The 23,168-nt window shown below is 34.7% G+C and overlaps 2 protein-coding genes across 3 annotated transcripts in view; both read left to right on the top strand.

Annotated features, from left to right (window-relative positions):
• Positions 1–23,168, top strand: part of LOC123552385 (armadillo repeat-containing protein 2-like) — a 465,377-nt gene that overhangs the window by 403,847 nt on the left and 38,362 nt on the right. The gene's annotated exons all lie outside the window — the stretch shown is intronic.
• LOC123553564 (dnaJ homolog subfamily C member 8-like) overlaps positions 15,681–23,168 on the top strand; it is a 39,680-nt gene continuing 32,192 nt past the window's right edge. For both annotated transcript variants that reach the window (XM_053541883.1, XM_045343264.2), the window contains exon 1: positions 15,681–15,793. In XM_053541883.1, the coding sequence (XP_053397858.1) occupies positions 15,692–15,793 (102 nt within the window). In that variant the 5' untranslated portion in view covers positions 15,681–15,691. The remainder of the gene's footprint in view (positions 15,794–23,168) is intronic.

Below are 23,168 nucleotides of genomic sequence, written 5' to 3'. Positions count from 1 at the left end.
CTCCTCCTGTCTATGTCACAGGGTGTAGAAAAAAAACCCTAGGCTAAACTATACATGCCAAATCAAAGAAGTATAAAAATTTTATAGCTCTTTGGCCAAATGTCCTTTTTTTTTCGTCATGTTAGAAAATCACAATCCCGACATAACAGTAGAGTCTTGGCTATCCAAAGATCACAAAGATGGTGAAATATTCCCAAAATCTCTTGGACATACTCCTCTTCACAAAGACAGAAATGGTAAAGATGGTGGCGTATTTTTCACATTCTATCTACAGAACAGAAACAATTCAAAACAGGTTGCGGTATTCTCTGGATTAAACTGCATTAAATATCATGAAAACCTTCATTTATTACAGCCTATTATCATCCGAAAAAAAGCTGATGCATACAGTGCAGATGAACTAAGGAAATCACTTGATATGGTCTGCAAACCAAAAGGAAGTATCTGGATCCTGGGAGATTTTAACTGTCCAAACTTTCTTTAAACTTCGAGTTTATACCCAGTACAAACAAGAATTTGACCGTCCTAACTTAATGATGATTTTTATCAATTCTATTGCAGATTTTAACTTGACACAGATGGTCACAAACACTACCAGCACACTCTGGATCCATTTTTAACTTTAAACTATATTCTTATATGTAAAGTCCAAACATTTCCTGGCATTTCAGATCATGCTATTTTTGCATTTATTCCTAATCTTAAACGAACAAAGAATCAACAGATCCTCCAGAATAGTTCTACTATGCAGAAAGACAAAATGGGACGGGTTCAGGGCTTAGTTTAAGGCTTATATGGAGGGGAAAATTATATGTAGAAACGATGTCTGTTGAAGAACTGTGGTCTGATTTTATCAATTTATTATTATCTTCCAAGATATTTCACATTTTGTTCCCTCAAAAAGAATTTGGCAGTTAAATATCGTCACATTGGGTTACTCAAAAAATAAGAAGACTGTTGAGAAAAAGGGACAAATCATACAAAAAAGACATACCTGCACAAAGATCAGGACTCAATCCTTTATCAACATAAAAATAGCATCAAATAGAAACTCATTATATCATAATTATAATAATTACATTGAATATATATTAGGTATCAACAACCCTGATGAGACAGAAAGCAACAACAAAAGATAAAAGGTAAGGGTAGATTTCCAGGAAGCTCAGAACACCACAAACTTTTCTACAAAAATAAACTTGTAAATTTGTTTAAAACTTCTGTAAGACCTCGCAGGGAATTTCTCCATTACAAGTTAACATCAGAGGGACTTTCAAATCTGGAAATCAAGTAAGATATACTAAACAGGCAGTTCAAATACGTTTTACCCCCATACCCCTTTTAACTTCATCTTAATCTTGTCATTCTCTTCTCTAAAATCCTGATATTGATATTGCAACGGACTCGTCAAGAAATTTACCGGACATAGCCACTGACCAGAAGGAGCTGCTGAAACTGTTATCAAACCTGAAGCCAGACAAAGTTGCGTCTGAAAAAGTCAGTCATCTAGAACTACTACACAAACTGCAAGAAGATGTCATCAAAACAAGACTTTATTATGGATTAATTCTTTTCTGATAGGTCACACACAGTCAGTTATTCTTGAAGGTGAAAAACTAACTGAAGTAGCTGTTACATCTGGAGTACCACATGGGTCTGTTCTTAGACCCTTACTATTTATACTATATATAAATGAACTCCCCAAAGTCTTCCAGTCCCAGACGACACTGCTGTTTGCCTTACTATTAATAGCCTACAAGATTCCCAAATTCTTTTTTGTTTTGTTTTTGTTGGGTTTAACGTCGCACCGACACAATTATAGGTCATATAGTGACTTTCCAGCTTTGATGGTTAGAGGAAAACCCCAGGTGCCCTCCGTGCATTATTTCATCACGAGCGGGCACCTGGGTAGAACCACTGACCTTCCGTAAGCCAGCTAAATGGTTTCCTCACATGAAGAATTCAACCAAAGATAATAGGTAAGGGTAGATTTCTCGGAAGCACAGAGCACCACAAACACAGCCTCAGAGCCACGCATCTGCAAAGTAGGCCCACAACAAAAAGAAGCTGTATCGGAAAAATATTACAGACAGGTTGCTTAATCCAACAAGTACACTTTAATTTTATGCAAAATAAAGATAGTGTGTGTGGGGGGGGGGGGGGGACGGGTAAGGGGTAGAAAGGGGATGGGGAGGGGGTTAAAGGGGAAGGTAGAAAAGGATGAATATTCAAAAGGGAATGCTACGTTCCTTAATCACAGTTACACTACAACGTAAACCAAAGCAGCGCGCGCGCACACACATACACGCACACGCGCGCACACACACAACTATCTTACATAGATTAACAGACAAACAAGATATATCAACACTGTAGGGCACCGCCCAAGACGCACAACCACACAAACGCACATATATATGCAAAGTAAATGTACTGTCTTTAATAATTCTAGAAATAAGAAAAATATAAGAAATATTTTAGAATAAGTTCAGGATGCAAAATACATAAGCCTGGAATCTCCGGTGACCTCTCTTGGAACAAATACATGAATATAATAACATCTAACTAAAACTCTTGGTTTTCTTCACAGGAACATCATCACTAAAAATCTGAGATCAAGCAGCTTGCCTATAAAACTCTTATAAGACCACCATTGGAATACTCTTCATCTGTCTGATCCCGTTACACCCAGTATAATAAAATTTTAAAAAAAAGTCCAACGCAGAGCCGTCCGCTGGGTTAAACATAATTATTCTTATCAGGATAGTGTTACCTCTTTGAGAAACGAACTGGGGTGGCATTTCAATAAAAGCATTTTTCTTCTGCTTCTGCATCTTCTGCTTTTGTTTCGGTGAAGGGCATTTGACAGCGTGATGCAACGTTGGATCTGGAAGGACTGCTTTGCCTTGACTGTTTGTGCGCTAACAGTGTTACAATCCAGGTGATTCCACTCGATAGCAGTCTTTAGGAAAAATGAATGTTTATACTGTTCAGTTTTAGCACTAGTTGTTCACTAAATGTACACGATGACTGTTATTTATCACATATTTGTCTATGATGTTTTTGTTTGAAAACTGATGTCTCTTACTTTTGATTTGCCTTTTTTGTTTTGCTGGTTTTATAAACTCTTCATGTGGTATTGCTGGTACCATCCCCTCAATAACATTGTAAAATAGTATTAATCTATTTGATAACCGTCGGTCTTGTAGAGGAGAAAGTTCTAGATCTTTTAACTTTCTTGTTACACAACCTTCACTTTTGTCTTTATAATCTTTAGTAATAAATCGTGCTAGTTGTCTTTGGACTTTTTCAAACCTTTCAATGTCCTTTTGATATTATTGGCCCCTTATCACGGCTCCATTGTCCATAAGTAATCGTACTATTGACACATATGCTGTTTGCCGACAATCTTAAGCTTTTTCAGATATTTTCTTAAACATGCCATGGTCGAGTTGGCTTCTTTAGTTTACTTATGCGAGATGAATTTTAAGGTTTCATGTATTGTCACACTAAGGAGAGATTTTCTTCTACCTGTTTCAATATTTCATTACTGGAGAGGTTCAAACTAGGAGGATTTAGACTAATCTACTAACTTTACGGCGTTAGATTTCACTTTCTAGCTCAAATTACGGTGAGCCAGTCTAAAAATGGCCCAATGCGCTTGCGCACAAGTAAGTTTTGAAATCCTCTAAGACGAAAATAATTGTTCATTTAAAATAAAGAAATATAGTGTAATACAATTGTTACAAATGTTGGAAACGGTTCAGTTATTAAAAAAATATATAGATATATATTTACTATTCTTTGTTCGCAGTATTCAAAGAAATGCATATGAATTGAATCATGTTAAAATGTATTTCGTTAAATTAAATGAATTTATTGTTTAACTGGTGGGTTCGTTTGCCCCGTTATGAAGATCTGCCGGAATAAGAAGAGTTCTTCCGAGCTTCTGTGTCTTCCGCCCGATAGTCGGAGATGTTAATCACGTGATCAAAACAGGGCGGCAATTCGACATATAAACCTTACAAACTGAGTAATAAACTAGCACAAATAAAATGTTAAGAATTTCTTTTTCAAATAGCACATTAACAATAAAAAGTCTCTGAAAAAAATACATTTAAAAAAAGAATGATATATTTTTTTCACTTCCGACAGACGTCCGTTCGATTGGGATTTTCTTCTAAGCTTTTCTAAAGCTTCTCGGAAGCTATTCTCTTGGGCCCAAACGAACGGGGCAGTTGACAAACAAGCCTGTTAGGTGAGGTTCTCGCAAAAATGATAAGATGCTAATTTGGCAGCTTTCACCAGGGCCAAGTTCAGTGTACAACTAGAAATTGCTTTTGTAAAAAGGCGTATGTCTCCCCCAATGCAAAGTCCGATAGGCAAGAAGTCAATAGGGGTCAGGAGCGAAAGTCAAAGAGACACTGATGGTTGGCTGCAACAGGGATCATCTACTTGGCATGTCCAGTCATCCCGCTAAGTTTCACACTTTTGGCCTAGTGGTTCTTAAGTCACTGTTCAGGCTCCTGTGACCTTGACCTTTGATCAAGTGACCCCAAAATAAATAGGGGTCATCTACTCTGCATGTCCAATCATCCTATAAAGTTTCAACATTCTAGGTCAAGTGGTTCTCAAGTTATTTTCCGGAAATTATTTTACATGACCAGGCCCCTGTGACCTTGACCTTTAATAGACTGACCCAAAAATCAATAGGGGTCATCTACTCTGCATGTTCAATCATCCTATGAAGTTCGAACATTCTGGGTCAAGTGGTTCTCAAGTTATTGATCGGAAATTGTTTTCCATGTTCAGGCTCCTGTGACCTTGACCTTTAACAGAGTGACCCCAAAATAGATAGGAGTCATCTATTCTGCATGTTTAATCATCCTATGAAGTTTCAACATTCTGGGTCGAAAGGTTCTCAAGTTATTGATTGGAAACGGTTTTCGATGTTCAGGCCCCTGTGACCTTGACCTTTAACAGAGTGACCCAAAAATCGATAGGGGTCATCTATTATGCACGACTAATCATCCTATTAAGTTTCAATATTTTGGGTCAAGTGGTTCTCTAGTTACTGACTGGAAATGGTTTTCAATGTTCAGGCCCCTGTGACCTTGACCTTCAACAGAGTGATCCCAAAATCAATAAGGGTCATCTACTCTGCATGACCAATCATCCTATGAAGTTTCAACATTCTGGGTCAAGTCGTTCTCAAGTTATTGATCAGAAATGGTTTTCCATGTTCAGGCCCCTGTGACCTTGACCTTCGACGGAATGACCCCAAAATCAATAGGGGTCATCTAATTTGCATGACCAATCATCCTATGAAGTTTCAATATTCTGGGTCAAGTTGTTCTCGAGTTATTGATCGGAAATGGTTTTCCATGTTCAGGCCCCTGTGACCTTGACCTTTGACGGAGTGACCCCAAAAACAATAGGGATCGTCTCCTCCATAAGCCCTACCAAACTATGAAGTTTGAAGGTTCTAGATCAATTGGTTCTCCAGTTATTGCTCGGAAATGAAGTGTGACGTACGGACGGACGCTCGGAAGGACGGACGGACGGACAGACAGGGCAATAACAATATGTCTCCCACAGAGGGGCGAGAGGGGGGGGGGAGACATAATTATTGCAGTGGTAGCTTTTGAACATTTTAAAATGAAATTCAGTAACTAGGAAATGCTTGGGCCTACAGTCCTCGGATTGGCGGAGGTTGATCATAACCTGAAGATGACTTACTGATTTTGAGATCATTAGGTCATGGTCACAGTGACCATGACCTCTAATAGGTCACAGTGACCTGCAACAGGGTGTAATGTAATGCCTAGGTTTAGAATTTTCTATTTTGGTATTTCTTTCAGATAATTAAGATAAAAAGCTGTACATTTCATAAATTATAAGTCAGACAAGATTTGACAATGTTCAATAGCTTAAGGCTTGTTGAACTTGTACACATCAGTGAATTCTTTCCTACGTATCCTTAAGTGATCGGGAAATTAGGTAATGTGTCTGCTGTGTTTTCCTGTAATCCTATATAAACTCAATATATTCTGTGGTCAGGGGGAGCTGCCCAGGTGACGGGCAAGGGACATGGTCGTCCCGCTCCCGCTAAAACTCAATTATCATTGTTAAAAGCTAGGCTGAAGTACATTTATACTTAAGAACTTGTGTTTATAGAGTTGTTAACAGAACTGTTTTAAAAGGCTCATTGAACATTGATTATATCTGTGAAATTAGATTGAACATTTATAAGTAACTGTGCATTGCTCTTCGTAGAAATAAAAATGTTAGAACTGTCATAATGCGTGTTGTGTTTCAAGACAGACTTCATGTGCACTACGCTACAAGGGAAACTGTTTTTCGTCTATAGCACAACCTATCATATAACCAGAGACATAGATAACAATTGTTATTGTTATCTATGTCTCTGATATAACTTTAAAAGGAGCAACACTGGACCTCTCCTAGGTTTCTTTTTTAAAAAGGGGCCTACTTGTTTAAGAAATAGAACTTAAAAGTGCATTGATTTATTGTTGACACTTAACAAGTAAAATATATGGCCCCATTTGTTTGCCCACTTTTCAAGTTCATGTAAATCGTTTTGTAATTGTTGATGGTCTTTCTGAGTCACTATTTTTCTATAAAGCAAACAGCCAACAGCAAATAATCTTACTTGTGAAGTAACCGATTATGCCAGATCGTTTATGTGGCAAAGGAATAGCATTTGCCCAAGTACCGTACCTTGGGGGAATCCCGAGTGAACCGCTACTTTTTGTGATGTTTCATCATCCGCTACAACTGGCATGTATCTTTTTGGTAGGAAATTTTTAATCCATGTATGAATTGGTCCTTCGATACCGTCACTTTTCAGCTTACAATATAGTTCTTCGTGTGGCACTGTGTTGAAGGTTTTTCGAGAAACGTGAGTTTGATGTCCTTCATCATTGTTCTTAAGAAGGTCTTTAAGTGTTACAATAAGTTGAGTCTCTCAAGAATACCCAATTCTGAAGCCATGGTTTAGATTCGTGAGAATTTTATTTCTTTCTAGGTGGTTCAAAGTATGTTTACATATATTATATGTTCTAAAATCCTGCATGACATGGAAGTTAAAGACACGGGTCTGTAATTTTCTGCAAGGTGGCCATCTCCTTTCTTGAATACAGATGTTACGTTTGCGATGCACTGGCACCAGAACAGAAAGAAAATGCCTCTGTACATGTTATACCCTACCCCTAGGTATTCTATAAGAACCATGGTCATGAAGGAGAAAATATACTAACCCGTTTCAATCGCGCATTTCATACCTAAAGCACGCAGTCCGGTAAATGTGTACTATGGATATCAAACAAAAGGTAATTTATCTTCCATTGTGTACCGGTCACATTTCTTCAATACTTCTTATCTTAGAAAAACAACGCGTGGTTTATATTTTTTCAACGTAACACAAAAAACTTACTTGAACTTCCCTGGTGAAGTTCCGTTCTAGATTACAAAACCATTCTGATTGGCTGTTGTGAAAATGTATGTCAATCGTCATTTTACTACACGTGTTCGCTAATATGTGAAAATGCAGCATAACTGTGCAAAATGAATAAAATAAACAGAACAGATGTAGACCAATGTCTGATTTCAAATTAAAAATCATATACAAAATGAATTTCATTCATCATTTCGAGTTTTAGTGTAAAATTGTGATTTTTTTTTAAATTCTGTTTTTGTTTGTTTACATTTCGCCTAACATGTACGTATTGCCGTGACCTCTAGACTGGATGTTCATTAGGGAAGGTCACGCAAGTTTTTTCTGTAACGTTGACGAAAGCATAAAATATATTGATAATCTCAGCAATATGGAATATTGAGACAATGTGACTGGTGCACGTTGGAAGATAAATTATCGCTTGTTCAATATACTAGGTACCCATTCACCGAACTGCGCGTTTAAGTTGAGAATTGTACGATTGAAACGGGTTAGTATATTTCCCCTTCATGACCATGGTTCTTATAGAATACCTAGGGGTAAGGTATAACATGTACAGAGGCATTTTCTTTCTGTTCTGGTGCCAGTGTTGCGATGACCCATTCAGACGGCAATTAACCACTATATAAAAAAGTTTGAAATGTTGTTTATATAGCTGGTGCTAGTTGTTTCGCACAGTTGTTAAGAATTACGTTTAATAAATTATCTGGTCCAACTGCTTTGGCTGTTATAATATTTGATGAGAGTTTTTTCCACTTCAGGTGTTGTTATTCTTAATTTATTGAGCTGATGCTTAGAGACTTTTCTAAGGGTTGATAATATACTTATATAAATGCTTGGTGAACACAGATCTAAATTTTCAACTAAAATCTGAGCTTTATCCTTTCCTTCACTCATTAGGCTGCACTTCAGCTTCATTGGTGCGACTCCTACGTTATCTTGTCTTTTTTATTTTACATAGTGCCAAAATGGTTTACTATTGTTTTCATCAAAACCTCGTTGGATTGTTTCATTCACAATTTTTTTCTGCTTTTTAAAATTCTATCTTGCAAAGTTTTTGATATGCTTTAAAGTCCGACCATTGTTTTGTTTTCTTGGCGTGGGAATATAGTCTAGCTTTTCTTTTGGTCATTTTAAGGAGCTTGTTGAGCCATGGTATTTTGTTTCTTTTCTTGAACATTTTAGAGGGAATATATTTATCCATGATGTTTTGGATACTAAGTTTTAAAGTGTCCCAGAGTTCTTGCACTGAATTTTTTGTCATGTTTATGATTGTGTTTGAAAGTTCTCCACAGGCTGGGTATATTTTGCACTTTGCTTTTTTGAACAAATATTTTTTTCTTGGACTTTGAATATTATAAATTGGCTTAATATCTGAGTCTGTCACTATCATCACGTGATCACTATAATCTGGTATACTTGTTGAGTTCTTTATCAACTAAGGATTGTTTGAAAGCACGTACCAGATCTAGAATATTGTCATTTGGCGTTGGTTTGTTATGTACCTGAATAAGTCCATGCTCGAATGATATATAAATTAAGCCTTGATGCACTTGTTTATCTGATGCATTTTGATTGACGGCTAGCGTTTTCCAGTCTATATCTGGACAGTTAGAATTTCCAGCTAGGAGATAGTTTTTCAATACATGCATTTTTGTGCCACGCCCACAAGTGATAATATATACATCTAGATCTAACCAGATATCTGCCAAATACAATCTAATTTCATTGCATCTAATTACCGCTATTAATAAGGACTTCATAAGAATCATTTGGGAAGCCAATTCTATTTATAGCAGACTACTGCAGTAAAACATTAAGGTAGCAGGGTACACTTCGAATTTTGGCCCCCGTCAATATTTGTTATAAATAGAACTTCGTGATTTTGGATGTCTGTAAATTAAAGTGAGAGATAATGATTATTATTTCTTTAGAAAATTTATACAGCCGATACATGTAAAATTCTGATGTCAGTTGGAAAACTAACTGCTGGTAGCTTTGTATGATCAATGAGACACCTTTTCGCGGAAAAATTCAAATCACGGAAGGGTTCTGTGCTTGTTGATTGATACTCGGGAACATTTTCGCTATTTTGTGAAAAAACGAGCTGGATGGGCCCCATTCCGTTTATATTCTGACGTTCGGTAAGGACTATTAAATTGAGAAATGCAATAAAATTGGGCATTGTTCTTGCAGCGGGATCATTACAGGCTGTTCAAACAGTGCAAAATTGATGATTTTGGCATGCTATTTTTCATGGATGGTGTAAACCTTTCGTTTTGATAACTTTCTTTATTCTTGTATGAGAATCCTGATCTTGTCATTATTTAAAAGCACAAAACATGCACATAATTTATAAAATGGCCACCCTGATTCTGCTCATAAGGGAAGTGCAATATTGCGACTCGCTACATGTAAGACCGTCGGTGCCCAAAATTTTCGCATCTAAGTGTACCCTGCTACCTTAAGGGAAATCTGCCAAAATTTAATTTTGAAAGAACTCTTAAATTTGTGCGGTTTCACATAGTTTAGAACCTCTTCTTCGATATTCTAAACTTTCTGGGCACTTAAAACACTACTTGATGGCACAGCAGCTCAAAAATGTTACGGTGAGGACACATAAAAGCACAAAAGTCAATATACGCGCATATGATTTTTTTAGATTCTAGCTCCAGTAACAATATTCTGGTACAGTAAAAACATCATTTTTATCGTTATTAACCCACACAGCCCATATTTGGCCCACCAGCTATGCATTTCGTCAATCAGGGGGATGTTCAGACGGCGGGAACCCCATGGAATAGGAAAATAGGGGATGGGGACATTTTATTTTCGCAAAATGGTGCAGAATTGCCCTTATATCATTCCTAATGACAAAATACGTTAAATCATGTCAGAAAATGGTTAACTCGGTTGTATTGTACGTTCTTTGTCTCGTAGCGACAATTTGTAAATTTTGGCTAAATTTGCGCATTAGGGGTGGGCAAGTTTAGACTCTCCCATACAGACTTCTTTTCATGCTATTGAAAACATTTTTATTTGGTTTAATTTGCGAAAGACATATAAAAGTTCAGAACTAGTAAAATCCTCTTATGTTCATTAACTGAAAAATCTTAAAGGCAAAGAAAATCTCCTATATAAGTGCCCCCCCCCCCCCCCCCCTCCCCCAAATACCAGACTTTTTAATCTCCAATATACAAGATCCTGTCTGGTCCAGTCTGATAAGGGTCCATAAAACCCCTGTAGACTTGACATGTAGCCTAATTATTGTCAGAGAATCATAAATTTTATTGCCTACAGATAAATTGGTTATTTCCTGTGTTCTGCATTTTACTGATTGAAATGCTGTTTTTTTTGGGTGTTTTTTTTTTCAGAATGTACACAAAATTATTTTAATTGATATTAAAATATACTAATTATGATTGCCAGTCATGTTGGGTAATGTCCTGGCCAATTATATTACAACTCTTATAGCAAAGCAGTTCTCACTCCTTTTAGGAAACTCATCTTTTTTATAAACAATAAAATAATTATTTTAAAGTTAATAAGAGAAATTTGTTTATTCAATGATTATGATCTTTTTATCAAAAATAACAAAATAAAACCAGAAAGAGAGATAATGGCTGGATTTTATTAGAAATTAAAGAAGCGGTCAGACGCATTTTTAATAAATAAAAAAAGGAATATGAACAGAAGGATTATATATATTTAATAATGCTTGTGTTGTCTAAATAACGTTTCTTTGTATTATAAAATCTAGCAAGAAAGGGATATCATTGTTCAAAATACACATAATTTATTATTATAAAAGCTATGTTCCTGAATGCATTTTTTTTTATATATTTGATAAACAAAACAGCAATGATGAGATGTAATTGTTTAAAAACTTGATTTATTAAAAATATGATAAAAACACTGTTGTATCTTGTCACTTTGTTTATTTAGCCCTAATTCAGTCATGCTTTCTAAACTCCTTATAAAGGTGAGAACTGATTTGCTATAAAGGTGAGAAATATTACCTGCATTTTATTTACTGCACAGTAGCTATACAGTAGCTTATTGTGATAAACAGAAGCAAGGCTATCAGTGGTCCAGACTTGTGTATTGGCCCTTACCGCCAATACGCAGACCTTATCATCACCATAGGCCACATACCTTGCATACCAGAATCAGTGTCTTTAAGGTAGCAGGGTACACTTCGAATTTTGGCCCCCGTCAATATTTGTTATAAATAGAACTTCGTGATTTTGGATGTCTGTAAATTTAAGTGAGAGATAATGATTATTATTTCTTTAGAAAATTTATACAGCCGATACATGTAAAATTCTGATGTCAGTTGGAAAACTAACTGCTGGTAGCTTTGTATGATCAATGAGACACCTTTTCGCGGAAAAATTCAAATCACGGAAGGGTTCTGTGCTTGTTGATTGATACTCGGGAACATTTTCGCTATTTTGTGAAAGAACGAGCTGGATGGGCCCCCATTCCGTTTATATCCTGACGTTCGGTAAGCGGTAGGGATAGAGTGCGAAATGGACTCCATTTCGCGAAATGGACTTTACATCTACGAAATGGACTTTTATTATTTAAAATACAGCTTAAATTTCAAATATATATGTATTTTCTTAAATGAATCTGATAGACGATAGTTTCACCTACATGATGATTATTTTTGATGGTAAATTGGCCGGGGGAATAAAAGAAATTGTACGATTTATCAAGATCGCGGCCTACGAAATGTACATTTTCATACAGAATCTTATACATAATGGACTTTTATTTTTTAAAATACGGCTTAATTTTCAAATATATCTGTATTTTCTTAAATGAATCTGATAGAGGATAGTTTCACCTACATGATGATTATTTTTGATGGTAAACTGGCCGGGTGAATAAAAGAAATTGTACGATTTATCAAGACCGCGGCTTACGAAATGGACATTTTCATACAAAATCTTATACTAAATGGACTTTTATTTTTTAATTGCGGCATTACAGTAATTTCAAAGATTTATGAAGTTTCTTCAATTTATTTTATTAAATAATAGATAAACCTTCACATTGGATTGGTCATGTTAGATGATATATTTTTGTTATTTATAACAGAATTATTACAATGTAAATTAAGAGCGCGTCATAGGAAATGGAAATTGTGTGCCAAACTTGTACGAAATGGACTTTTTATTTCATTTCTATTATTTTAATGTTGAAGATATCGTCATTTTCTTTGACAGATGTGATAGATTAGAGTTTAACTTACATGTTACACTCTTTTGATAACCTGCCGTATTTTATACGGAATATAGTTACATAAGAAATATTAGACAGGTTAGAACGTTTAAATAATGAGTTATTTTTTTTACGAAATAGATATGTCCCTTAAAAGATACAAATAGATACTTTTAAAAATTATTTAAATTGTTTTTCCATGTCATAAAGTGTTTATTTAATTGTAATTAAGTTGCCGCAGCTTTTAATATTATTTTCGCGTTAATTGCCCGATGATTGGATTATCACACCAAACTAATCAGTGTATGCACGTGTATAATATTAGCCCCTCTTGATTGACCACGTGTGTATCTTTACCATTGTCACCTTACTAATTATCATATATTAGAGCGGCAAGTATATTTGTTCGCTCCGACATCAAAAACAGTCAAAGGTAAGTTTAATAACAATTATATAAAATTGAGAAATGCCAATTAAATAAAATCGTATAAATACACCCGTTATTGAATACGCGGTCTACTCTTACACTTTTTTGTCAAAATGTCTAAGAAATACGCTTGTTCAGTGTGTCTGGAAAATTGTAAAACGGATTGTATTTACTGTGAGGTAAGAATTTTCGTTTTAATGTTTTGAATTGTTGTTTGATTGTGGTAATATATTACATTCAAATAAGAAAATTAGCATAATTGGATTTATACATTAATTGTCGTTTATTGACTTATTAGTTTAATTATGTACTCCCTGTGCTCCATATTATATTTTTTTTGTATTTGCTATAGACATTGTGTTAACACGCTTTATGCAATAAATCGAAATTGAATGTCCATTTCGGAGGGCGCGGTTTTAATAAATTGTAATAGTTTGGTTATATATTAGAAAAAAACTACCAAAAGTGTCCAACATTTAGTTTTACCTTTAATCTATCATATCTATTTATGAAAATACATATTTCATCAAAATTAAACCCGCACTTAGAAAAATAAAAATCCATTTCGTAGAAGTTTGGCGCGAAAATGTCATTTTCGGAGGACGCGGTCTCAATAAATTGCAATATTACGTTTAAAAATTAAAAAATAATTTATCAAAGGTGACCAATATTTAGTATTAACGTCTACCAATAATATCTTTTCATGAAAACACAAACATCAAAGACATTAACGCCACACTTAAGGAAATAAAAGTCCATTTCGTAGAAGGTTGGCACGAAAATGTCCATTTCGGAGGGCGCTGTTTTAATACATTGAAATATTTTGGTTATAGATTAGAAACAAATATTATCAAAAGTGACAAACATTTAGTATTACTTCTAATATATCATATCTATTTATGAACATACAAACTTCAACAAATTAAGACCCGCAATTAAGAAAAATACAAGACTATTTTGTATAACTTTGGCGCGAAAAAAGTCCGTTTCAGCGGACGCGGTCTGAATAAATTGTAATATTTTGATTATGACTTGGAAAAATAATTTATCCAAGGTGACAAATATTTATTTTACATCTTACCTATAATATCTATTTACGAAAATACATATAACTTTTTCATTGAAGTTCCATTTAAGAAAATAAAAGTCCATTTCGTAGGATCGAGGCGGTCTTAATAAATTGTAATATTTTAGTTATAAATTAAAAAAAAAAAAATATCAAAAGTGACCCATACTTTAACCTATCATATCTTCTTATGAAAATACAAATTTCACCAAAATTAAACCCACAGTTAAGAGAATAAAAGTCCATTTCGTAGAAGTTTGGCGCGAAAATGTCCATTTCGGAGGACGCGGCCTTACTAACTTGTAGTAATTTGGTTATAAGTTACAAAATAATGTATAAAAGGTGACCAATATTTAGTATTACCTTTAACTTATCATATCTTCTTATGAAAATACAAAAATCATCAAAATTAAACCCATAATTAAGAAAATAAAAGTCCATTTCGTTGAATTTTGGCACGAAAATGTCCATTTCGGACGACGTGGTCTTAATAAATTGTAATATTTTGGTTAAAAATTAGAAAAATATATTATCATAAGTGTCCAACAGTTAGTATTACCTCTAATCTATCATACCGTTTTATAAAAATGTATATTTCATGAAAATTAAACCCATAATTAAGAAAATAAAAGTCCATTTTGTAGAATTTTTGCACGAAAATGTCCATTTCGGAGGACGCGGTCTTAATAAATTACAATATTTTGGTTATAAATTAAAAAAATGATTTTTCAAAGGTGATCAATATTTAGCTTTACCTATTATCAATCATATCTATGGAAGAAAATACATATAACTTTTTCATTAAAGTCACAATTAAGAAAATAAAAGTCCATTTCGTAGACGTAAAGTCCATTTTGCGAAATGGAGTCCATTTCGCACTCTATCCCTACCCTTCGGTAAGGACTATTAAATTGAGAAATGCAATAAAATTGGGCATTGTTCTTGCAGCGGGATCATTACAGGCTGTTCAAACAGTGCGAAATTGATGATTTTGGCATGCTATTTTTCATGGATGGTGTAAACCTTTCGTTTTGATAACTTTCTTTATTCTTGTATGAGAATCCTGATCTTGCCATTATTTAAAAGCACAAAACATGCACACAATTTATAAAATGGCCACCCTGATTCTGCTCATAAGGGAAGTGCAATATTGCGACTCGCTACATGTAAGACCGTCTGTGCCCAAAATTTTCGCATCTAAGTGTACCCTGCTATATATCTTAAATATTTACATTTGAGACAATCATTTCACAATTAAATATATCAAGTTTCATTTTTTTTATTATTGGTTTAAGATAATTGGTTTATTGTATACTGATGGATTTATATAGTAGTATAAAATCAGTTCAAGTTAGATATAATACAAAAACGATATTATATTATGTTCATAATTTTATATAGTTATTATTTTTGCAGTCATCTTTTTCATCTAAAATAATTTTGTATATTGGATCTTCAATTTTGAAAACAAAAAAGGTTGTTTATTTTGAAAATGGCGTCGACCGGAACGTCCGAAGTTGCTTCGACGTCACAATCTAGTGAAGAGGCAGAAAAGAAAAATGCTGATAGTACATTTAATGAGTTTTATTCTGAGGTATATAGCTGTAGTTTGTTCTTGACGAAAGTTTGAAAAGTTGTTTGTAAACAGCATGTAAACATTATAACATCAGTTTCCGCGATGCTCCAAAATTGACATTTTAGGTTTTTCTGACTGTTTTACACGAGTTTTTAATATGACTTAATGTCATACTCAATTTTATATGAAGAACGTATACATCATTCATGTGCATTACTTTAACATTGAAAGAGTTGCATTTCAGTTATTTGATATGAAATTAGGTGCTACCTAAAAGGCAGAGCTCCCTTGAAAAATCACAGTGCCCCTTTAAAATTAAAGGAGTGGTGTTGGAATTGTCTGGAATTATGGATTCGTTTAGGAAGTTTATGTTCTATTAAATCTAATATGAAATTAGGTGCTGCCTATCTGACGGGAAAACCTAGTGATAGTGATACGGATTCTTTCTTTTTTTCTGCATTAAATTGTTCTTTCTGATATTTTCTGTTTGGCTTTCAGTTTTGACAGTAAGCCTGATGGTTTTGCTATTGTTATAAAAATAAGAAGGGGAAATGTTTTAAAAAGTTTTGTTTAAATGATTATAGATCTAATCACTTCTTCAAATGTATCAGGACTAGACAGACAAATATGGAAAATAGTGTTCATGAGTTAAAGATAATAGTGATATTTGGGTGCACAGAATCTAGTCCCAAAATGCACCATTAGTTGTACTGATGATAAAATAGAGAAAAGTGGAAACTTCACATGTCGCTCAACACGACAAAAACGAAACTGTTGCATAAACCCGGACAGATAACGGGGGATTTTTGACCTGTCACTTTTTTATTTCTGCAAATTGTTATCATTTATTGGTATCAAAATAATGGTTTTGCTGAGAACTTTACATAATTCAAATTTATGTCTAGTAAGCAAATTTTAACTCACACGAAGTGAGCGCCGGAAAGGGGTATGTAGAATGGGGGCTGTACGAACATTGATAAATTCGAACACTTTGTCATTTACAAAATTTTCCTCATAGTATTATATATGGTGCAACAGCAGTGCTAGCCCTGGCCATTATAAATTAATAGCCACATTTGTTTCCGGGAAAAATATAATAGACACACTTGGCGTGCGAGTAATTCGCATGCACTTTCGCATTTCAATGAAAAACATAAAACAGGGTATTTATAACATTTTTTTTCATGAAACACTTTTAAAAAACACATTTTATTTTTCAGTTATCATTTTACATGTTTATCATAGGCTTTGAATAATCATACATTTATGCATATCTTCAGTTGTTTGTATTCAGATGTCACTGAAAATACCATTTTAGTATGTGACATGACCCATTGTGAATTTTTGTCAAGAATGATCATTACGTTTTGTGACGAAAGTCAGGGCTTAAGCTAGGCTAAGATTTTAGGGAGAAGTCACTTCTCTCTCATCTAAGATTAGGGAGAAGGGGAGAGATTTTATGGAGAAGTGACAAGATTTTAGGGAAAATGTGGAAATACTTTAAAGCCGTGACATGCAAGAGGAAAAAGGAACAAAATATGTTACTATTTTTGGTATTTCCTGTCTTTGTTTAAGTCTATGGATTTTAAGTAAATAACAAATTCACTCAAAATGTCAGTGATTCTGTTTTCTTATCCTTGTAAACCTTGTGAATCTAATGTGATTAAACTCCAAATTAAAGTGTGTGTTTTTTTCACTCTTGCAATGATTGCCCAAACTAAGAAAACCCTTTGAATATAAATACAATTTAAAAAAGTTAATTCCATATCAGCAAGCCAAAAAATAAATCAACTCCCAGTGCTATGCACTCAAAGTCACAGTCACTTTAAATAACAGGTGTGTATTGATGCTGGTTCTGAATTAAATACATGTCAATAGCAGTGACATCACTATGACATCACATGGAATACATGTCTTCTTTGATCTGCTGGTGTCTTCTTTGATCTGCTGGTGTCGGCACACATTAAAAGAAACAGTTGTCAAACAGGTTAAACCCAGTTTCTGATGGCAGGTGTCAAGTTAGGTTATTTAAGTCACAGAAAGTGTCAGTGATAATATATGTTTCTAAAGTCTCGGTTTTGAAAAATACGAGTAAAATTAAGTGGATTTAAGGAAATTACTGACCCAGTCAAGGTAAGATACTTTCTAAAGGTAAAAGAGAATGTGTAAGCTAATGTAATGTAAATACCTACTGTTAATTTGTGCTTGTCCGCGGACAGACGGAATGCAAAAACGCACTTGTTGCTCACTGTCTAAAAGTCCCGAGTCAGACATAGGAATCTGAAGGAATTATGTTTAACTAATTTGTTTGTTTGGTAATTAATGGCGATTAAATGATCAATGATAAAGTGATGATAATTGTTGCTTTAAACTTCTATACGATCAATAGTGCACGCATGCGGATCAATTAGTGAAGTATACCTCGTACGCGTGTTGGCGATAAACAAATCCATTTAGCATGTCACCGTTCAGAAGGGGTAATTATGGCTCTGGGCATATACGCTTCCTGCTTCCGACTTCGCATGTTTTTGCCGATAAAACTACGTATGTTCCAACAGTTTAAGAACAATTTCTTGCAATATTTTTTGTAGCATTTTTATTAATTAATAGCCATTTTCTATCGTCAAATATTGCGTTTTAATCGACACTTCAATAAAATAATCGCCATTTGGCGATAATGTCGATTGGCAGCGCGAGCACTGTGCAACAGTCATTCAAAAGTGACCCAATATCAGGCCTTTATGTGTTCAGGGCTCTAGCTAGGTCCCAATTTTTGGGAGAAGTCACTTCTCCCTCAAGCTGATTTAGGGAGAAGTGGGGAGACTTTAGGGAGAAGTGGGAACTTTAAGACTTTTTCTACCGCAATGATGTTGAGTGATTCGAAAGGTGGCTGTAATTTTCTTGTTTCTTCATAAAAAACATTGATGTGACCATTCATTTTCTTAGTTAGATCATTTCCAATACAGTGGTTATCGTTTTGTTACAAAATTCTGAAAAAAGTCGTTTTCAAAATTCAAGCCGATGCTATAAATGTAACCCGCCGAATTTTGGTTATATCTTGTACATGTATGAAGTGTTTATTATTAACAGCAGCAAAGAAGTAGAAGTGTATTTATTTTTTATAGCTCTTTGCACCGAGTCATTCACCGAGAAATGTCAGTATCTCACTCGAAATATAAAACTGAAAGTAAAATGTGTACAGTAATCTAGAAATACATATTCAAATAAATTCATCGATGGAAGTCAATTTAACGTAGTTAATACATTACATGTCGTTCTTTTATCATAGGTAACAAATAATTGTGTACCATATTCAAATTAATCGCATGGTTAATCAGCAGTTGGGTTTTTTTAGCACTCGAACCTGTTGACAATTAACGCGAAGTGTCAAAGACGTAAGCGCGGCGCTGATTGGCTTAACACAATAGACTCTGGTGTATCGGATAATTTGATTCGCTTTCACACTTCTCGGGATAATCTCGCAAGTACCTGAGGTAGGCGGAGCTTAAATTATGCTGCCGGCGTGTGTTTGTGTATTCGACACTCATTGTGTTGTCAGTGAGCATGCGTAAAACACACTCTTCTCAGTAGTTTTGGATAAATATTTTATTATATACAGATGCAAGTCATTTATTTATACATAATATTACCAATTTTGTTTCTGTTTACAACGATCATGCCTTTGCTATCAATTTGTTTCTCTAATACAAATTTCTGAATCCGGAAATGTACATATTCTTTTCAGTTCTTTTGTTACAAACAAATAGTTTCTAAAAACGACAAAACAGTCCAAAAAATAAAACACAACAATTTACACATTATGCCTGCGTAACATCATTCAATATCATCTTGTTCTGATGTTCTGATATTGTTTTGTAGTATAGATACCGGAACTTACATAATCCTGCTATCCTAAACACGGACTATTTTAATTCTTTTAAATGCCATTATTGTCAAATGACACTCTTTTAGGACAAATTGTGTTCCACTAATACAGCTATGGTAAAACTCGTGTATGTGAGAATGACAAACAACCATTTACTTGTGAAATTCTTATTTCAAATTCATTGTAAAAAGTTCTTGACCAGAATTTTATATATAACACATACACTCTTGGTCTAAATTCAATTTAATTTACCTAACTGCTAACAGCTAGTCTGGGACCTTTTTTTGAATATGATTAAGGTTAATTTCTTAGCTTGATAGTGATCGTAGTGAGCCTCTCAAGTTTATAGCCAACATTTTTTTCCAAGTGTAATTTTACTAAAACTCCAGTCAATGAATTGACTTTTAGAAAGTAGTTGCAATGTATGTGAAAGATTGTGGAAGGGAGGGGAGATAAGCAATATCGATATATGCTTTTCCATGCCTTCGAATATTTTGTTCAAAATTTACAGACAGAACATTAGTTAAACATACTTATTATTGATTTGTGTTCCAGTAATTGAAAAAAGTGTGATAAATATAAAGAAAAAAAATTAAATTGGGCCTAAGCTAAAAAAAATAAAAAAAATTCAAACACCTTACGAGATTCGAGCTCGGCCCTCGCGCATGGAAAATATGTGCGCTAACCACTGGACCACAGTGACTTATGACATAAATGCGTGCTAAAATTATGTATATAAATAAATTTTGTTAGAACAGCGTGTCTATATTCGTTTTACATTGACATTTTTGAAATTATTGGCTTTTCTACATTCAAAGAAATAAATAAACAATGGTTTTGTTATTCAAACAGTGCAGTAATGTAGCTTATATCATAATTCATTATTGGAAACAAAAAGCGGGCCGCTTGAATCATCCATAAACTCGTTTCATGAAGAAACCCGAATAACACCGATTTCTATTGATACCGCGAATTTTCAACTGGATAGAATAATTTGTTTAAATAATGCGGCGCCCGATCGTTCATAAGAACTTTTATTTTATCAAATGTCGTCCTGAAAATTATTTATTGCGCAAGCACGGCAGCAGGTCCGGTAGAATTATGGGAGAACAACAACAACAAAACCGGTGAAGGTATAGAACATATTCCCAAGTTGAACGGTATATAGGTTTACTTTGACATATATACACGTACACATTATCTATAGACGGAAAAACCTTCGGTTTTCCCGTATTAAAATTATAAATATTAATGATAGTTCATGATTTCTGAATGCATGTTTTAGACTGCATCAAATTTAATTCTTGACATGTGAAATACTCGAAAGATATTCTGTATATAATTAAAAGAAAGTTCGATATAGATTAAAATCTGCACCAAGATAAAGAAGAAAACGTATTTGAATAATTTCTGTTATTCTTATTAAAACGTACTGCATCAACAATTTTACATAAATTATTATCATACTGGAAACCAGTCACAAATGATAACTCATTCAAATTGAAAAGCTTCAAACCTAACAGAATCTCATTAGGCCGATAGCCGAAGGAATTTTGTTTCTTTGCGTGTGAATGTTTGGCAATAAGGACTTAATGTAAAAAGTTAATGTTTCAATTCCAAAGTTAATAGAAATTAGACGCCTGGTATGGGAAAATTACAATCATTTACATGACTGTACAAAGCTTGTTTTAAACTCAAAAGACTAGCATCTTTTAAAAGTTAATGATCAGAATTTTACCTGAGAAAAACAGTGTTTGCCGAAATTCTCGAAAAACCCTGTTTATTTACTGAACTTCTAAGTTAACATTTCTATGTTTTTTATGGTTAGCACTATAAAATAGGGATGGTAGTAAAACCTTTTAGATGTTTATTGATAATTCATCGCCAACAGTTTTAGTTTTTTTTGTTTTTTTTAGCTCACCAGAGCACAAAGTGCTCAGGGTGAGCTATTGTGATCACTAACCGTCCGGCGTCCGTCCGTCCGCCGTCCGTCCGTCCGTCGTCCGTCCGTCCACACTTTCCTTTAAACAACATCTCCTCCTAAACCAACAGGCCAATTTTGATGAAACTTCACAGGGATGTTCCTTGGATGGTCTTCTCTAAAAATTGTTCAAAGAATTGAATTCCATGCAAAACTGGTTGCCATGGCAACCGAAAGGAAAAACTTTAAAAATCTTCTTCTAAAAAACCAGAAGCCCTAGACCTTAGATATTTGGTGTGAAGCATTGCCTAGTGGACCTCTACCAAATTTGTTCAAATCATGACCCCAGGGTCAAAATTGACCCCGCCCCAGGGGTCACTTGATTTTACATAGAAAAATCTTAAAAAATCTTCTTCTCGAAAACCAGAAGCCCTAGACCTTAGATATTTGACATGTAGCATTGCCTAGTGGACCTCTACTAAAGTTGTTCAAATCATGACCCCGGGTCAAAATTGACCCCGCCCCAGGGGTCACTTGATTTTACATAGGAAAATCTTCAAAAAATTTCTAAAAATAAAGCAGAAGGCCTAGGTCTTAGATATTTCACATGTAGCATTGCCTAGTGGACCTCTACAAAATTTATTCAAATCAGACCCCCAGGATCCAAATTGACCCCGCCCCAGGGGTCACTTGATTTTACATAGGAAAACCTTAAAAAATCTTCTTCTCAAAAAGCAGAAGCCCTAGAGCTTAGATATTTGACATGTAGCATTGCCTAGTGGACCTCGACTAAAGTTGTTCAAATCATGACCCCCGGGGTCAAAATTGACCCAGCCCTAGGGGTCGCTTGATTTTACATATGAAAATCTTCAAAAATTTTTTTAAAATAAACCAGAAGGCCTAGAGCTTAGATATTTCACATGTAGCATTGCCTAGTGGACCTCTACAACATTTATTCAAATCATGACCCCAGGGTCAAAATTGACCCCGCCCCAGGGGTCACTTGATTTTACATAGGAAAATCTTCAAAAAATTTCTAAAAATAAACCAGAAGGCCTAGATCTTAGATATTTGACATGTAGCATTGCCTAGTAGACCTCTACAAAATCTCTTCAAATCATGACCCCCGGGGTCAAATTGGCCCCGCCCCATGGGGTTACTTGATTGTACATAGAAAAATCTTCAATATTTTCTAAAAATAAACCAGAAGGCCTAGAGCTTAGATATTCGACATGTAGCATTGCCTAGTGGACCTCTACAAAATTTGTTCAAATCTTGACCCCCCAGGGTCAAATTGACCAAGCCCCAGGGGTTACTTTATTGTACATAGGGAAATCTTCATAAATTTGCTTAAAAATAAACCAGAAGGCCTAGATCTTAGATATTCGATATGTAACATTGCCTAGTCGACTTTTACAAATTTGTTCAAATCATGACCCCCGGGGTAAAATTGGCCCCGCCCCAGGGGTTACTTGATTGTACATCGGAAAATTTTCCAAAAAATTTCTAAAAATCATCAGTTTGACATTTGAAACATATTACTCTGGTGAGCGATCCAGGGTCATCATGACCCTCTTGTTTGTTGT

Source organism: Mercenaria mercenaria, chromosome 4 (assembly GCF_021730395.1).
Source record: "Mercenaria mercenaria strain notata chromosome 4, MADL_Memer_1, whole genome shotgun sequence".
NCBI classification, from domain to species: Eukaryota; Metazoa; Mollusca; class Bivalvia; order Venerida; family Veneridae; genus Mercenaria; species Mercenaria mercenaria.
This window is presented reverse-complemented; position numbering and strand designations above follow the sequence as displayed.